The sequence below is a fragment of the Oryctolagus cuniculus genome, chromosome 3, assembly GCF_964237555.1.
Source record: "Oryctolagus cuniculus chromosome 3, mOryCun1.1, whole genome shotgun sequence".
Taxonomy (NCBI): Eukaryota; Metazoa; Chordata; class Mammalia; order Lagomorpha; family Leporidae; genus Oryctolagus; species Oryctolagus cuniculus.
This window is the reverse complement of record NC_091434.1, coordinates 21070996-21088889: the sequence shown is the minus strand read 5'-3', so window position 1 is coordinate 21088889 and position 17894 is coordinate 21070996. Positions and strand designations below refer to the sequence as shown.

Here is a 17894-nt window from a genome sequence, read left to right as displayed (position 1 = left end):
AACCTAAGCACGGTCCATCCCGCCCCCGTCAGCACACCACACGTGCCCGCACAGCTTTGTGGGGAGGAGAGCAGCTGAGAGGGCCCGTGACGCGGAGGGAGCCGAGCCTTACGGCCCTGAGGTTCCCTCCAGGCTGCGGGTTTGCACTCCACCTTAACAGCCCACCACAGCCGTCCCCCGGAAGGGCTGTGGTAAAGCGAATTTGGTTGTGGGAGAGACCCAGGCAGAACACAGAGGTCGGAAGCAGGTGCCTCGGGCAGAGCCAGACCCTCCACTCCCAGAGCCAGCGTCTTCAGGTGAAGGAAGCCAGGGCCACCCCGGGTGTAACTTCTGAACATAAAACTTTATTACGTCTCTAGTTGTGTCCCTCTGTGTGATAGTCGTAGGGTCAAGTACTTAATGGAGAAGTCCTAATTATCCTTGGGCCCCCCTTTCCCACTGGAGGCACTGGCGTTAGAGAAAGCAGCGGCTGGCTGGAGGCGTGGGCGTGGGGGAGTCCCCCAGCAGGAGTTAGACAGAGAGGACGTCGCCCTCCTCGTAGGGCCCTTCCTGGGTTAGCAGAGGGAAGAGCACCGAGCCTCAGGACCTCAGACAGGGCACAGCACCCCACGGCAGCTTCGTGGCCCCCGCCCCAGTCTCAGTTCAGCCTGGTTCTGACCTGGTCACGTCATGACCTTCCGGAGCACCCCAGCTGCTGCTCCCGGTGGCCTGAGCGGAGATCGCGGAAGCACCGGGGGTCGGAAGCCTCGGAGAATGGAGAGCCGCTGGCTGCAGACGCCTGCTCTCCTCACCCTGGGCACACGCCAGGAGGAGTCTGGGGTCGCCGCTGCTCTGCTCTGGCCTCTGTACTTACTTTGCTCGCTGTCTGCTTCCTCCCCACCACTAACCCAAACAAGCTGCGCCTGTCACTCAGGCGGCTCCTTAGACACCATCTCATCAAGCTTCCTAAGCTAAGAAGTGCCAAGGCAGTGGAGTACAGACTAACGGCCTACTCGCTCAGGGTACTGCAGCCAAAGCTCTGGCTCCCTGGCCTAGAAGCCTGCAGCAGAGGGGGAGGGGACCACTTCCACCTTCTCGCCTGCCCTCCAACCCTCGTTGTTAGGAAGAGTACAGTGCCCTGTGCCGGGGGAGGGAGGAAACACCGTGCCCACCCAGGACAAGAGTCAGTCCCTAGCTCCTCCAGCCCCACCAGGCACCTACACAGCCACAGCCGGGACAGGACGGAAACAGGGGCAGGAGAGGGGCCAGGGGCCGGAGCCCGGGCTCAGGTGGGGGCAGGTGGGCTCCGTCAGTTGCGGTCCCCCATCAGCTGCAGCACGAAGGTGAAGATGTAGATGATGTCCGTGTAGATCTGCAGGGCGCCTGTGATGTAGTCTTCGGGGCTGATGGTGTGCTTCCTGTTGCCCAGGACCAGCTGCGTGTCGTAAGCCAGGAACTGCGGCGACAGGGAGGCCCTGTGAGAACCTGGCAGCCTAGGCACGCAGGGTGCTCAGGGGACACATTCACCAGCAGCCAGGGGCTCGCCGCCCAGACAAGGAGACGCACACGTCATCTGTAACCTGGCCTGCAGAGCGTTCTAGGAGCCCGCAGTGTGAGCACAAGCTAGCAGGCAGCCCCGGAAAGTCAGGGGGGCCTTGTGATGCTGGGGGGGTGGGGGGAGAGACCAGCCATGGGCTCCCCCTGCCTCCCACGCAGCTGAAATTCTTGCTCCACTCTCAGTTCCTCCTCTCCACCCCCTGCCTCTGCCTCCTGCGGGGGAGGAGGGGCAGGGACATACTCACCAGGGTGAAACAAATGGCCCCCAAAGCAGCGTAGACCATGTGCAGCCAGTAAATCTAGGCGGAGGGGACAGGCAGCATTAGGAAGCTTGGTAACACGTGAGGGGGCGGGCCCTCAGGGTCAGCCCCCCACCCGCGGGCAGGCCTCAGCGTAGGAGGAGCCAGGAAGCTGGTTCTCCCTGAAAGGAGCCGCTTTTCTAGGTCCTGGGAGCAAGGAAGAACGGTGATAAGATTGGCAGAGAAAGCAGACGCCATCCCACAGTGGCCATCTAGAACCACAGTTCAAGGTACACGAGTGTCCACGATACCCCTGGGCCAAAGAAGGCAGCCGGGCAATCATTCTGGAGGGGCAGACCCGGCATGCGCTGGGTAAGAGCTCCTCCTCCCCCAGCACCGTGGCCTTCCTGTCTGTGGCCAGCCTCAGCAGAGCGGTCCTCCTTTCACCTGCAGTTCCTCTCCCAGTCTGCCCCAAGAGGCTGGTCTCAGCTTCAGATCTGCTCCACTACTTCCTGTAGGAACTGCATGGTCTCTCAGAGGCTCCGGGTGCTGTGTCCCCAAGGAGGGGTTCTATATACTAACCCAAAAGGATGGGCTCTCCCCATCAGTGCTGTCAGCCAGTCAGAAGGTTCCAGAAGGCAGAGCCTGCACCCTGCCGCACAGAGAGTCTGCGAGCACAGGGTTTGTGACCACTGCTCCCCCGGGACACTCACGTATTTGAAGTACAGCACGATGCCGGTGACAATGCCAGTCACCATGAGCACGATGCCCAGGACACAGAAGAGGCCTGTGCATGAGGTGAAGTCCACCTGCCAGGAAGGGAGAAGGAACACCTCTCAGATGACCATCACAGCTCGCAGCCCAGCCAGGCAGGCCCCACCCTGCCAGGGGACCCTAGTGTCGCCTCCTAGGGGACACAGGAAGCCGTTATGCAGGTGCCGACAGGTCTCTGAAGGAAATCCCTGCTGTGGAGGGGCCTACTCCAGTGCGAAGCTCAGGGGGCCAGGTGTGCATGAGCAGGAGGGTGCAGTGGCCCTGCAGGGCCTCCGTGGCCTCACCTTGGTCTGAAAGCAGAAGATGGTGACCGAAATGGACACCACGGCAGTGATGATCATGGCGAGGATGACAGCCTTGGTCTGATACATACTTGGGGGGAAGGAGTGACAAGAGTATGAATAACTTCACAGTCCTTCTCCAAGGATCCTGGCCAGACCCGACCCGTGCAGGTGACTGGCAGCCAGGACCCGCCCACTGCCCCGTGACACAGCCTTCCCAGGAGCATCATGGGTTGTCCCTGACGTACCTGGAAATGGTGCCCGTCATGAAGCCCATAGCAAACGTCTAAGAGAAAGACAAGAGGGAGATGCTCAGGCAGAATGCAAGTGCCCTGGCGCCCGGGGCAGGGGAGGTGTGACAGCAGCCGCAGGTGACACTAAGAGCGGCCAGTCGGGGTGAGGTGGGGGACACGGGCGGGACGTCCTTCCCCAGGGAGGGCCCCACAGACTCACAAAGAGGGTCAGCAGGATGATGTTCCATGGGAAGCGGCGTCTGAGGGAAGGACAAACGCTGTGGGTGTCTGGGCCCAGCCAGGGAGGAGCAGGCCCCCACCCCAGGGAGGGGAGGCCGCTGAAGTCTTTGTCCCTGCTCGGGTGCCCCGCACGGGGACAGGTGCCAGGGGGTGGGCCTGAGCAGCTCTCCCTGACTACCTGCGTGACTGCAGCTGAAAAGCTCCATACCGCGCAGGGTCCCTGTGAGACTGACAGCTAGAGGGTCCCCCCGCCACACACGCAGTACCATGTACTTGCAGGAACCATAGCTGCCGCCACCAGCGCCACCCTTATCATCATTTCTTCCAAGTCTCCATTCAGCTGCTATAAGCAATCCCTTTCTTTCCAAAATACTTGGCCCCTGGGCCACCCCCAGCCATCCCTTCTCATTCTCTGAGTCTGGGACTCACCTGGGACCCTGGCAGCAGGCAAGGGTCAGGTAAGTGACGATGAAGACAGCACTGGGGAGACAGAGATGGGACGTCGTCTGCAGGTCAGAGCCACCCGCAGGCCCCTCCCAGCCCAGCCTGGTGGCACTCGGCAGCCCACAGCGCTGGGGCCCAGACGGCCCCTGGAGGTCTGCAAGCAAGCCGCTCAGTAGGGAGCACGGGAAAGGTTTTGGCCAGGCAGGGCGCTAAGCGGCTCTGAAACAGGCGCTTGGGCCTCAAGGGAGGCTGAGGGAGGCCGCAGCAGACCGGTGCAGAAGGGGACTGCATGGTCTACTGTTGCCTCCAGGGCCCCCACCCCCGCTCTGTGATTCTGCTTCCTCCTCTGGGCACCCAGCGCCCACACTCCCCTGCCCTGAGCACAGCCAGAAGCCGCCAGAGCTGGCTCAGGACTCCCCGTGACCCCTGCAGAGGGCAGCCCACACTCACTAGGACACGTAGTACACAGCCACGTTTTTCCGCACAAACTTGCCAACCGGTTCCCTGTGCAGCGGGGCAGGGGGAGAGAGAAGAGTCAGAGGAGGCCCGCAGGTGCCCAGAGCAGGCGAGAGTGGGCCAGCCAGGCTAGAGACTCACACAAAGGTGAAGATGGCGATGATGGCCACGGTGATGAGCAGCTGCACGGAGATGATGGTGTAGACCTACAACACAGACAGCAGGGTGGGCTTCTCCCCAGGCAGCAGCCAGCCCAGAGACCACGGGACCCGTGATGGGAGGGGGCCGCTTTCCCTTTTGATGGAGCTGCCCTGACAGAGGTGCACTCGCCTGCTCTGGGCACCTGCCGGGCCTCCTGTGACTCCCGCCCCAGGCCCCCGCCCGCCTCCCATTACTCCTGACTCGCCCTGCCTGGCCGCTGCTGCGCTGCTGCGTGTGGTTCTGCACGCAGGCGCTCCAGAGTGACACGTGCTGTGCCTGTCTGGGCTGAGCAGGGTGCTGTGCACATGTGACCTGGGAAAGGCGGGTTCAAGCCAGTGTGACTGTATTGACCCCCCGGCGCCTGTGGTCTAATGGGAAGCAATGGCCCGCGACAGCAGGATGCGTGGGCAGAGCCACCCCGGAGATGTCCCCAGACTGAATCTCCCTCCCACAGCAAGGTCAAGGGAGAGAGGAACAGATGGAAGAAGGGAAACAAGGGTCAGAGGAGCAGGCAGGGCTCCAGGCCAGGGCGCAAGGGACTTCAAAACTGCACCAGGCTAAGTTCATGTTGGTGCAGAACATTTTTGAAATCCATGCATAGTTTCTTCACTACATGCATTTTCCATGAACATTTTTTAAGAGAATGTATTTATTTAAAGGCAAAGCAACAGAGAGGGAGGGAGACAGCTTCTGTCTTCTGGTTCACTCCCCAGATGCTACAGTCAGGCCAAAGCCAGAAGCCAGGATCTCCGCAGGTAACTGGGCCATCATCTGCTGCCTTTCCAGATGTGTTAGCAGGAAGCAGCTGGGACCCCACCGGCACTCCTACACGGGGTACCAGCGTGGCGAGCGGCAGCCAGACCTGAGCCACAGTGCAGGCCCCTCGGAAATTTGTGAAGACCCTTCTTATATTCAGGACGCTGCGAGTCCAGGAGCCTGCCCCCCCCCCCCCCAGCCTGAGGGCCCCTTGCAGCCCAGAGCTCACCTTTCTGATGAAGCTGTGCCTGACCTTCCGGTCATCCCACTCTCCAGGCCCGAAGCTGTCACTCACTGCTCTCTCCTCGCCCTCGTAGCTGTGGCCTGGGCCTGGGGGCAGATCACACGTGACTACCTGAGGGCCTGGGAGCTGCAGCCTCAGTCCCAAAGCCTCCCTGACACTCTCAAACAAAGGCTCAGGTAGGACCAGCCGGGAAAGCCAGAGAGAGGCAGAAACCTCTCCCAAGCCAGGCCCCGCCCTAGGGGCTGAGGTGTGTGCCATTCCCGCCGTGTGCATCTGCGGGGGGCTCCTGCGTGCCCAGCACATGCCACAATCTGGTGAGGAAGCCAGGCAGGAGTGGGGCTGCCTGTGTCACAGCAGGGCGCTCAGGGAGGGAGGCCAGAGAAAAGGAGGAGAGCACAGTGCGCGTGTATGGAGGGGACGCGGGTGGGGACGGCACTCCACAGCAGGTGTCATAGGCAGCAGGCGTGTCAGAGGCATGGGCAGCCATGAATGTGGGAGTACCGCACACACATGTCTGGGTGACAGTGGCCCTGCGCTTGCTCCTGGGGCCTCGGGTAGTCCTTGAATGCCTTTCTGGGAACCACTTTGAAACCCAGGGGCGAGCCCCCCAGGAAAAGCATCTCACTACGTTCTCGTTGCCTCTCATTTCTGACCCGATGCCGCATTTGCCTGCCGTGAGGTTTACCAGACTTCTGATGTTTGCAACAATCAGACTGGACCTTAAAGGATGAGTGCTTGGGGTTTAGCACGAAGGATATTTTTTTTTTAAAGTGCTTTGGCCTACAAGGCACTTCCCAAGAAGGCACGGAGTCTGGGTGGGTGGCAGCCTTGCTGGGAAGAGAAAGGGTCCCCTTAGGTGACCAATTGCAAGGCTTTTCCCTGCCACCTCCTCTGGTGTGTGCATTCTTGTCTGGGACCAGGGGACTCAGTCTCCTTGCTGAGTGTAGGAGCCAGTGAGTGACGGGGGACGCCAGGTGCTGAGGGCAAAGGTCGGGTCAGGAGGTAGCAAGGACAGGAGACAAAGGAGAGAGCCACACAGGGGAGATGCAGAGGGGGTGGGAGGGGGAGGGGGAGAGCAGAAGGAGGCAAAGGAGGCCGCTCCGCCCGCCCCTCGTGCCGCCCCTCCCAGCGGCTTCCCTCCGACCCGGCAGGACTCACCGTAGTTCATGGGCATCGGATGGATGGGGGGCATAGGCTGCGGGTAGCCAGCAGGGTGACCATAGCCTGGCTGCGGGTAGGCGGGGTACCCACCCGGCAGGACTGACGGCTGTCCATAGCCCCCAACAGGCGGAGGGCCGGGGTACAGGGGGTTGCGGTCCTCATATGGAGGGGGGGCACTGGGGTTGGACATGGCCACTCAGGGCCTGAGGGAACCTCAGCTCTGAGACCTGAAACGGAGAGAAGCAGTCATGAGTACAAGGGCCAGGCCGCGGCTGGCTCAGCCACCCTACCGCCCTGCCCAGCCGTGGAGCCAAGATCCTCTGCTCCGTAGATCACCACGTGTCATTCGCTGCCCACAGCCACCTTCCCCCAGGCTCTCTCTCCCGTGCAGCTTCCTGGCCATAGGAGAGCAAGGACCAGGGATTAGTCAGGTGCCCAGAGGAGCCACTGAGCCCTGGTGGAGGGAGAGACGAGGCACAGGCAGCCTGGAACCCCTGCCATGTCGGTGGCTCCATGGCAGAACCAGCGACGAGGCTGATGACCTGCAGAGCCTGCGGGTGAGTCACAGGGCCAGCCGGGACCCTTTAAGGGGTCAGCCCAGCGCCTGCAGCAGCTGGCAGGGACGCCAGGCCTGCGAGCCAGAGCTGGCGCGGAGCCAGGGCTCAGAGAGGAGGAGGAAAACAAGCCGGCCGCAGTGGCAGAAGGAAGGGGCCGGCGGCCCAGGGGACGCCTGGGAGGCCTGGGCCGCGTGCTTGGGACACTGTACACGGGGCAGGCCGAACACAGGCCTTTCTGGCTCCGTCAGGTCACAGCTGTGGCACGTCAGCTAGGCTCGGGGCAGCCTGCGGCCATGCTGCTGTCATCCCTGGCCTTGTCAGAGTGGATGGTGAGCGCAGGAGCCCTGGAGACTCCTGTGTCAAACCCAGGGTCTCGCATCGCTGTGCTTTCTCCCTGTCTCCCCCTCAGGAGGGAGGAAAGGGCTGTGGTGTCAGGGCGGAAGATCCAGTACCTTCTGCACAGCAGGGAGAGCCCCACGGCTGGGGAGGGCCGAGGAACCAGGCAGAGGGGACCCTGGAAACAGAGCTGGGGGGGCTCAGGGCCCCACGGCCCCAGATGCTCCTTCTGATGAGGACAGGCGTGACCTGCAGTGTCAGAGCTAGCTGGTTAGCAGCACGACCAGGCCGGAGCTGCTGCGCGCCCCCCCCCCCCCCAACGAGCTCTCACTGCCTCCTCTGCCCTGGAAGTGCCCTCAGGGCCTGGGAAGAGCTAGGGAGGTCCCTGTGTCCCTGGTAGACGCCTCCCCTCCCTAGTGCATACCCCAGAGGACACACACCCCCAGATCCAAGTCAGCAGACAGCCTCAGAACCTGGCTCTCTTTTTAGGGCACCGTGGGCAGCTCAGGGACCAGATAAAGGGCTGTCTCATCTCCTCTCTTAGGATGGCCGCAGATCGAATAACAGGCCAGGGCTCAATGGGCTGCTCCGAGAGAAAGCTGTGCTCGTGTCCCCGATGTGGACAGGGCAGAAGCAGAGCACGTAGGCGTCAGGTAGGAAGGAAGGAAGGCCTTTCTGATGGTGAGGGCAGGTGCAGTGGGACCCCACAGCAATGTGGGTACAGGAGGGCAGCGAAGGGCCTGGCAGGAGTGCTGGGGTTTATAACACAGAGTGCAGGCCTGGCTCAGATGTCTGGGGCTCATAGGGGCAGGAAAATGACCGTGTACTGGCATCATGAGTTCCCTTAATGGGCTAGAACAAAAAAGCAAAGCAAAGAGGGAAAGGACCCTCCCTAGGGCAAGAGGCTTCTTCCACCTGCGCCCTTCTTCCCGCCCCCTTCAGAAGCACCCTCTTGACTCCACAAAAAGAATGGCATCCAGTTTAGGGTGGGGGTTACAGGGAGGTCACCTTGGGAGTGGGGTGTCCAGTGCTACTGCCACCATCCAACACCCAGGTCCATGGGGTGCAGTATGCAGATGGCTGGCGGGACACAGCCCACAGGCACCAGCAGGAAGGGCCCTGTGGTCAGGAGCCCCAGCTGTGCCACCAAACCATGATGTCACCATTTCCTGACCCAGCAGCTCCTCCGTGAGCACCTGTGCAGAACGCAGTCGGCGGGGGGGAGCAGATGAGCTCTGAGCTCAGGCGAGGAGCACAGCCCTGCCAGCGGCTGACCTCCCCTGCCCGCAGCCAAGCAGGGCAAACAGGTCCCTTTTCTGGCCGAGGGGCTGCCGCAGCCGCAGGGTACAGCATGACTCAGGCAGTGAGGGCCGGCCTCGGAGGGGCCGCCAGGGTTCTGGCCCAGCTCTGTGGGCTCCTGACTCACAGATGCCCTTCCTCCCATCCTCCGCCACGCCCCTGCTGTCAGGGAATCACTGGTAGACCTGCCTGCCAGGGACCTCAGCCAGCAGCCCGTCCACTCCAAAAACCACCTCTGACCGCTTCACCTCACCACGCCTCAGTCTCTTTATCTGGACAATGGGTTTAATGCTAACAGTAGAGTTAAGTGGAAAAATACACAGCGAGCACGTCCAATGCTGCCTGACCACTGCTGACTACTTTCAGTTGTGGCCTCATTAGACCCTTACAGAAGCCCTGCAGGATTCCTCCCATTCCCGAGTGGAGAAATGGAGGCTTACAAGAAAGAAGTCACTGGGCCTCGTCACCTAGCTGGCGAGTGATGAAGTCGAGGCTTGGGTTCCAAGACTAAGCCCTGAGCCAGGCTCTGAGTCCCTCATTTGTACACCCTGTCTTCCGGGGCTTCCCAGCTTGGGTCCCCTCGGGCTCACCAGCAGGTGGGGGCATCCATCGTGGGCCCCCCACCCTGTGAAGGAAGATGAGGAGAAAGGGGACAGAGCTTGATAAGGTCAGAGCTGAAAGGAAACGCTCCCCCAGGGCAAGTCCACCCTCCACTTTGGCAAGCAGACAGTCCAACACCAGGGTGAGCTCCTGCTGCCTGCTGTAGCGCCTGGGCCCAAGGAGACCCCTCGTGTGAGTGCCAGTGCCGGGAGCCGCCGGCCTGCCCACACTCACCTCTGAGAGTGTCGGGCAGACACAGGAGCTCCCAGAGGCTCCTGTCCAACCTGCAGGAGGACCCTGGCCACTTTGACCTCATCGAGGCCTCAGCTAGGGTGAGGTGTGGGGCCCGTCTCTGCCTGGGGAGCAGGGGAAAGATTTCCTCCCCGCGTCTACAGGAACAAAGGCAAACAAAAGGCATGGGGCGGGGGGGCAGTGCCCCAAGCATGGAAATCAGGATTCTGGGTTCTACTGGCAGCTGCTGCATGAGCTCAGTCTCCAGGGACTGAAAAGGTCCTTTAAGGTTCCCCACTGGAAGCCTGAATCTTCCTAAAATACGGGAGGCACTCAGCTTCCACGTGCACAAGCGCCAGCCCCGGGAGTGCGCCTCCTGTGGCTGCAGGTAGCCCGGATCAGCAGAACATTCCTCTGCCGCTTACCAGGCCTGAGGCCCAGACTCTGCCCCATCCTGGCACGGAGCAGATCTCAGCCTGCTCCTCCCTCTCAGGGACTCAGCCCCCACCAGGAGGGAACCAGAGCCTCCCCTTTATCCCGCAGGACCCGAGACCCAGCCGTGGCAGCAGCACAAGTGGCTGGGCCCAAAAAGCAGGCCGGCTGCTGGCCTGAGTTTTTAGATACAGAGTTGGGGAAGCAGTGTGGCCCTGGGGCAGCTCAGTGCAGACACCCTGCTCCCAGGCCACGGAGGCCCAGGCTTGGCCTCTCCCAGGGCCACAGGAAGGGTTGAGACCCTGGAATCTGCAGTGAGGAGGCCTGAGCTCCTGGGGTTACAAGAAGAGGGCGTGTGCTTTGGAGGGAGGGACAGAAAGGAGCAGCTGACTGGTCCCGGCAGCCTGCCCTCCCCCGTCCTCCCTGCCAGGAAGGGCTGCCCGGAGCAGAATGGAAAGAGTGGCTCAGAGGGTGCGTCTCAGGAAGCCCCACCCTGCAGGCCCAGGTCTCCTTCCCTCCTCTTCGTCTGCCTCCCCCACCCCCCCACCCCTCTCACCCCAGCCAATCACCAATCTAGAGCCACAGGGCAGAGGGATAGAGGCACACCCAGGCGTGTCTGGGCAGATCCCCAGGCCTAGTTCTGGACCGAGGGGGCCCAGAAGCAACTTCTATCGGCCTGGCCAGGCCAAGGGAGTCTAAAAAGCAGAATCCCAGAGTTGGAGTGGACTTTAGAAGTCATGTGGTCAGCTGAGAGACCAGGCGATCGCTGCGGCCCAGGAGTGGCCTTCCTGGTCATGGGTTTGGAACTTCCCTCCTGGCCCCGCCCACTGTGAGGACTCAGGCAGACGCAAGCACACACACCCACTCCCGCACCCACCCAGGGCACCCAGGTGCGTCAGCTGCCAGCCCACTGCAGCCCACTGCTGCCTTCCCCCGACTCCCTGGTCCCGGCACCCCTCCCAACCCCCCCTCTTTGGCCAGGCCCACTCTCTTGGGACCCACGGTCCCCAGAGACAAAAAGCCGGCTCTGGCCTCTCCCCACCCCCACTGCGTGGCCCTTGTGTCTGGGGGCAGAACTGTGTCACCAGGGCTGCCTCCCAGGAGCCCGGGGCATGTCAGTGGTCAGGATAGCCTGGGAGTGCAGATAAGGAGAGAGGAAGGCACTGCAGGGGCTGGAAGAGCCCGCCACACCCTCCACACAGGCAGGAAGTGAGGCAGAGGAAGGATCGCCAGAGACTTAACAACTCACCGCACACCACTGCAGGTGGCAGGCGTGGAAAGGTACTTACTAAGTCTGGGTCAGCAGCAACTAAGGTGGCCCTACTCCTCACAGGGAGGTATCCTGGCCCCCATCCCCCCACAGCCACCTGAGTGAGTGGGCCAACCGCCTGCAGCCAGAGCAGAAAGATCAAAACGCCAGGGAGCTCGCGAGTGTGGTGTTGATTCCTCTTCCCAGTGAAAAGTCCACGTGAAGCCTGCACCCTGGGTCAGGGCCTGCGTGAGTCAGACGGGCCCCTCCTCGCCTCTGGACTCAGTCTCCACATCGGCAAGACGAGCGTCCTGAACCGGAAGATAGTGTCCACTCCCACCCTGCTTAGCTCTGGTTCTTTCTTTAAAAAGACCTATTTAACCACTTGAAAGGCTTGAGTGACAAAGAGAGGGAGAGACAGAGAGCCCTTCCATCTGCTGGTTCACTCCCCAGATGGCTGCAACAGCCAGGTCTCGGCCAGGCCAAAGCCGGGAGCCAAGAACTCCATGCTGGTCTCCCACGGGGGTGGCAGGGGCCCAGGCTCTTGGGCCATCATCTGCTGCCTTCCTAGGCACATCAGAAGGGAGCTGGAGCATAAGTGGAGCAGCTGGGACTGCAACTGGCACTGGGATACGGGAGGGTCCCAGGCGGTGGCTTAAGCCACATGGTCAGCCCCTGCCAACCTTTGATTGTGAATGGAGAGCCTAAAGAAGAGAAAGTCTCAGGGCAGAGTGACATGCCTCCCAGAGAGGCCGCTGGTCGGGGGTACATCTGCGGAGGCAGAGGCACACGCGCATGGCATGCTGTGGGTGGCCCTGACTCCCTCGCCTCCAGTCTGCCCCCAGCATGGACCCTACAGCCTCCTGGCGCTCACTTACCCCAGGGCCTGCGGGAAACGGTTTAACACTGGCGAAAAGTGAGTGCGGGGCAGGTCAGGAGGCCTGGGCTCCTTAACGAGCCGAGGGAATGCAGGCAGGCAGCCCCCAGCTTCCCTTCACTGTCTCAGCCCACATCGGGGAAGGAGACTGCTTTACCGGAACCAGAGTAGAGAGAGAATCACCTCGCCGGACACTTCCTAGAAGGCATTACTGGATGAGGGCAGGGAAAGGAGTCCCCTTCCTGGAAATTCACAAGGCACAAGGGCCTATTAAGCCTCAGACAAGTCCTGCACTAACCCAGCCTGCCCAGCTTCGTCTGGCCCAGCGTCCTTTCAACTTTCTGTAAGCCTGAAAGCCTTTTATCAAAGCACACCTATTAATAGCCCGTGGGAGACGGACCCAAAGCACCTGTTTCACAGATAGACCCAACCTTGAGAATAATTCATGTCCCCACTCGCCCTATCTCAAAACTGTGCTTTTCACAAACCCAGCCTGCTCCTCAGGGTCACCGGGAGCGCCAGCCATGCCCCTCTCCCTCAGGGCCAGCTCAGAACCGGGATCCTCTGCAGGGGTGTTTCCCAAAAGCGGCCACTCTAACCTCCATGGTGGGAGCCACTGCCAAGAGACAGAGATCTCAGCTGGCACAGAACCGGGAAGCGGACCCCCTAACACCACCTCCGTGTCACGGGAAAAGCACAGATCATTATACACAAGGGGACGACTCATTACCTTCCTTCCCCACCAATGTACTGAGCACCCTCTGGTGACCTGCTGCTGTGGCCTGGGAACCCCTGGCCATCTCTTCTACTTCAATACAAGGCGCAGGTGTTGGCCTAGAATATTCCAGAATCTTAGGGTCGACAGACTGCCACGGTCATTCGGTGTACACTTCCGAACAGACCATCCAGCAGGCCCGGTCATGGTTAGGCCCGCTGTCAGCACCTCGCCCAGGGAGCGGGCGGAGCGTCCGTTCTCCGGCCCTGCAGTCTGCACTCCGGGTGTCCACGCGTGTGTGTCCCTTCACTGGGGCTTGTGTTTGCTCCGCCAGGCCCAAGGGGATTGGAGGTGTTGAGGCCCTCGCTCCCAGGGCAGGAAGCCGAGCCAAGGTGGCTATTACCCTAGCTCATGACATCAGGGTCCGCACACAACCCTTCATTACCTCTCTGACGTGCCCATTTTTACAAATGAGGCCCTGAGTTCATGGCCCAGGAAGACAATCAAAGCCAGGACACAGTCGCCACGCCACTCCCCAAGCTCAGGGCTGGGGAGGCAGGGAGAGCAGGCAGGAGGCTAGGAGTACGGCTCCCCCACTGCCCCAGACAAAGCAGCCCGCGCCTGGCTACCCTGCCACCACTGGCCAGGCCAAAGGCACCAGCTTTGAAACCAAAGCTCAGCTGTGGGATGAATATTTCAGGGCCCCAGAGAACCAGACACCTGAGGGCCCTTCTGTGACACCGGGCTCGGCCCCTGCTTCCCAGCGCCCCACTCCAACGTGTCCAGGACGCATGGCTCAAGCCCCAGGTCCCCCATGGAAGCCACAAGGGAGTGAGAAGAGAGGAGACCCCTCAGGACACGAAATGGCGGGGCCCCGCCTCCCGGGAGCTTTCTCTGCTTCTCCCTCAGAGGGGGAAAACTTCCCGAATCCTCCCCCTGCCTTTCCCTTTCCCTTTCCTCTTCCCCATTCCGGTCTTGTTTTCACTTTGACTCAGGGGTACTGCCCCAAAGCTTCTGAACCAGCCTGAGGGGCAGGCTGCACGCAGAACCGGCCGGGGTGGCCACTTCCCGGCCGCCCCCCAGACTGCCCCCGACTTCCAGCTGGGACGCCCTCGCCCACCACTTCCATGCTCATTCACCTGTCAACACCGCACCAGCTCCAGGGCTCCCAGGGCAACCTGGGGTTATGCCAGGCCCCAGGCGAAGGGCCACGACAGCCCTCATCCCACTCACAGCTGGCCTCCCTGGGGCTGGCCCCGCCTGGCGACAGACCAGCCGCTGGAGCCAGGAAGACGGGGGCACGAGGACACCCCCGGACCCCGGCCCGCTTCCGGGTGCCCACAACGCACCGCTGGGCTCCCGAGGCTGACCTGGCCGGTGCCCACGCCCGCCCGGCCCAGGCAAGGCGAAAACTTCAACGGCCAGGGCCACAGTGCCCCATTCTGGCGCCGGCTCCCTGGGCCGGAGCAGGCCGGCCCCGCGGTCAGAGAAAGTTTGGGGGCCCCGGCCCGGGGCCCTGCCCGATCCCCACCGGCCCGCGCCCCACCTCCGCCCACAGGGACCCCGAGACTTGCCTGCGCAGCTCCCGACGGTGCGTTCCGGGGCTCCGGGTGTTGCGAGTCCTGCTGGGGCCGACCCGGGCTGGGCTGGGCTGGGGCTGCGCGCCCCGCCCCGTCGCGCCGGCCCTCGCTGGGGCGGGGCATCGGGTCGCCGCTAGGGGGCGCTGACAGTGGTGGGTGGTTCCTTCGCGATTTGAAGGGAATACAGGACGCTGTTGGAAATTGAGAAAACAGTGAAGTTAGGAAAGAAAATAACGTCTGTCACCGCCCCTGCGGGGGGAAGGGCTTGCTCTGGTCTTGCTTTGCCGATAATGCCTATTTTACTTGTTTTCTAGAGCAGGGCATAGTGTGTGGCAAGTTTTATGCTTTTATTTTTACTTAACAAAAGTGTAATATATAATTTTGTTAACAAAGGGTCTGTTTATTTGAAAGGCAAGCGACAACAGGATGCTGATCGGATGTGGAGCTGGGACTTGAGCCCAGGCTCAAGAATCCCGTGCCACAGTCCCTCCCAGCCATGTAGTGCTATGGGATCCCCTCACATGTCCTGATGCCCCACATGGCCATGCTCAGCCAGGACAGCAGGTGTCAGAGGTCCTGCACTGTTAGACGCTAGTGCACCACACTGGGCTGGGGGCTTCGCGCCCAAGGGCACAGCCCTCGTAGCCACCCAGTGAAGAATGAAGCCGCACTTCCGTTTAGCTGGGGAAACGGGTTCCCAGAAGTAAACCATCAGCGGGCTTGCCCAACTCTGTGTGGTTCCAAAGTCCACGTTCTTTCTGCTAGGCCAGTGGTGTTGAAAGTGTTTATCTCCCGCTAATAGCCTCGGATCAGCACCACCGTCAGGCGGCTCCCACAGCCTGTTGACACTTTCCCTCATCGGATGTGCAGGGATTGTCTTAACAAGGCACAGCTGGACAGGATGGCAGTCCTGCAACTCAGCCTGGACGCCGGCTGGTACCAAACCCATCCCTGGGCGCTTGGACTTGATCGTCTCCGACGGCCAGCCCGGCTCTTCCACAGAGCAAGATGTAGGAGGGCGGAGCCCACGGACTGACCTGGGAATTTGTATAGTAGGAATAAGTGAAAGTGACGCGGTTCCCAGTGAGTGTAGTTAGCAAAGTCCCTGCTTGGGTACATTTTTCAGACCAATTAAAATTAGAGGTTTTCTGAATCGCCCTCTACCATACACAGGTAGAATTTGAGTAGGGTAGGTGGGAGTTATGTAAGGGGCCCGTGGGTGGCGCTGTGCTGGGCTCCCCCCAGCTCCCCCACCCTTCGGTGTAGTCTCAGCTCCTGCAGGGGCTCACCGGGCCTCCTGCTCTGCGCGCCTCATGCATCCCCCCCATTGCTGGAGGAACAGTGCCCCGGTGACTGGGCCGCATCTGCGTGGTCCCTCCCACGCTCCCGGAGCTTGGGACATGTCCTAGGCCTCCCGGCTGTGAGAACAAGATGCCCTTAGGCTGGGTAATTTATAAACAGAGATTTGTGGCTCAGAGTCCAAAATGCAGGTACTGCAGTTCCTTGTCTGGAGACGGCCGTCTCTGCTTCCCAGCGGGTAGCATCCTCACAAGGCAGAGGAAGGAGCCAGCCGGCTCCCACAGGCCCCTTTCATAAGGGCATGGGTCCCATTCAGCATAGGACTTTGGGGGGACACACCAACATCCAGGCCCCGGCAGACACCTTTCCCAGAAAGCGCACCCCAATTTCTACAGCTACCAGGTCTCCAAGGAGATCTCTGTTCCAGCTGGCAGTCACCAGGTCTTGCATCCAGCCCCCTGCTGGGGAGCCGGTGGAGGGCACACACAGGCACACCGCATGCAGAGCCTGAGTCCCTGGCGTGGCTATGGAACCAAAAATAACACCAGAAGCACCAGGCACAGGGACCCAGTGTAGCTCCCAAGGGCTCTCTCTAAACGAGCAAGGCCTTACCTGTGGGGCCCTTAGCAGGTTGTTAATTAGAATCCCGGCAGAGCTGACAAAGCTGCCAGGCACAGCCCTGGCCCTAGAGTGACTCACAGTGTAAGGGAGCCAGGAAGGGGCCAGATCCTTGTAGTCCTGAGTGTCGGACCTTCCAGAAAAAGGAGCCCTGAGCCGGCGGGGTGGGGGAGCGTCAGGAATAGCTATTTGCTATTAGTATGTCCCATACGATATTTGGAACACTTTGGGTTTTATAAAGATTAATTTAGTTTTTGTTTTGAAAGGCAGATCAACACTGAGGGAGAGATGGAGAGAGAGAGAGAGAGAGCGAGCCATCTTTCCTCTGCTGGTTCCCTCCCCAACTGGCCATAAGAGCTAAGGCTGGGCCAGGCAAAGCGGGGAGCCTGGAACTCTATCTGGGTCTCCCAGGTGGGCAGCAGGACCTGGGTGCTAGCACCAGCTCCTGTTGTCTTCCCAGGCACATTAGCAGGAAACTAGATCAGAAGTGGAGCAGAGCCAGGACCCTAACAGGCGTGGGATGCCAGCGTCGCAAGTGGTGTCACAACCTGCTGTGCCACATTGCCGGTCCCTGAAATACTTCGAAATTGACCTTTAACTGGGCACCTGTATTTGAGGGAAAGGGAGCAGGTGAGGGTATTCTAGGAGTGGAAAAGCTAAAGTGTGGTGCTGGAGGGGAGGAGGTGGGGGAGGCAGGGAGGGGTGGGCTCCAGGGAACAGTCTGCCTGCTGCTCTGGCTCAGCCCTGGGGCTCCACAAATTCCTGCCGTTGCTATCTGATGGCCCAGCTTTAAGGGCTTCCGGACCCAAGTGAGATCTCTGTGTTTATGACTAACTTTGTCAAACAACTTGCCTTTTCTGTATTTAGTGAATTGAGGCATTTAACGCAGCCTGGAGGGCAGGGACAAAGTCTCTTTCATCCCCAGCCATCTCAGCCCAGCTCTGACCCCACATCTGGGACTGAGGGGCATCTCGGGCTGTGAGGTGCGGTGGTGGCAGCGAGGAGGCAGGCAGGCACGAGGGGCGGATGTGTGGGGGAGGGGGGAGGTCAGCTGGTAGGACTCAACCCCCTCCCCCCAAGCCTGAGCTCTCCGCACCAGCGAGGTGCCGCACTCTTCCTACAGAAATGGGGAGGGGAAGCAGTGACTGAGCGTGGGTGTCCAGGCGTGAGGGGCTCGTCCCAGCTTCGCCACTAGAAGGGCTGAAGGGCCCGAGGTCCCTCTTTTCTGAACAGCAGCTCCAAGCGTGTTTCCTCCTATGAAGTCCTACAAGGGAGAGGCATTGCAGGTGGCACGTGGCGGTGTTGAGAATGGCGCTGCCCCAGCAGGAATGGAAGTAGGTTCTGTGAGAGGAACCCGCCCGAGCCACAGAAGGAGCCCAGTGGCCACACCGGGGCCGGCCCGTGCTTCCCCGCCTCTCGGCAGGGATCCCAGAGCCCCTCCCAGCTCTGGGAAGAGGTGAGCGGGAGAGTAGGGTTTTACTGAAAGGCAACGCACAGTCCACACCCAGGTGTGAGGGCGGCAACCTCAGGAGAGAA

The 17894-nt window shown here is 61.0% G+C and overlaps 2 protein-coding genes across 4 annotated transcripts in view; one reads left to right on the top strand and one right to left on the bottom strand.

Annotated features, from left to right (window-relative positions):
• The window catches only part of PNKD (PNKD metallo-beta-lactamase domain containing), a 57114-nt gene that overhangs the window by 2831 nt on the left and 36389 nt on the right, over positions 1-17894 (top strand). The window lies entirely within an intron of this gene.
• Positions 325-14568, bottom strand: TMBIM1 (transmembrane BAX inhibitor motif containing 1). 2 transcript variants are annotated; one of them, XM_008259129.4, is made up of 12 exons: positions 14436-14568; positions 6563-6792; positions 5390-5490; positions 4345-4409; positions 4198-4251; positions 3733-3783; positions 3284-3323; positions 3079-3116; positions 2834-2921; positions 2489-2584; positions 1782-1835; positions 325-1435 (listed from the first exon to the last, which is right to left on the bottom strand). In XM_008259129.4, the coding sequence occupies exons 2-12, from the start codon at positions 6753-6755 to the stop codon at positions 1289-1291; spliced, it is 927 nt and encodes a 308-aa protein (XP_008257351.1). In that variant the 5' UTR covers positions 6756-6792; positions 14436-14568; the 3' UTR covers positions 325-1288. The 2 variants fall into 2 exon arrangements, with proteins under 2 accessions (XP_008257351.1, XP_069926313.1); XM_070070212.1 differs by lacking the exon at positions 14436-14568 and adding an exon at positions 7575-7724.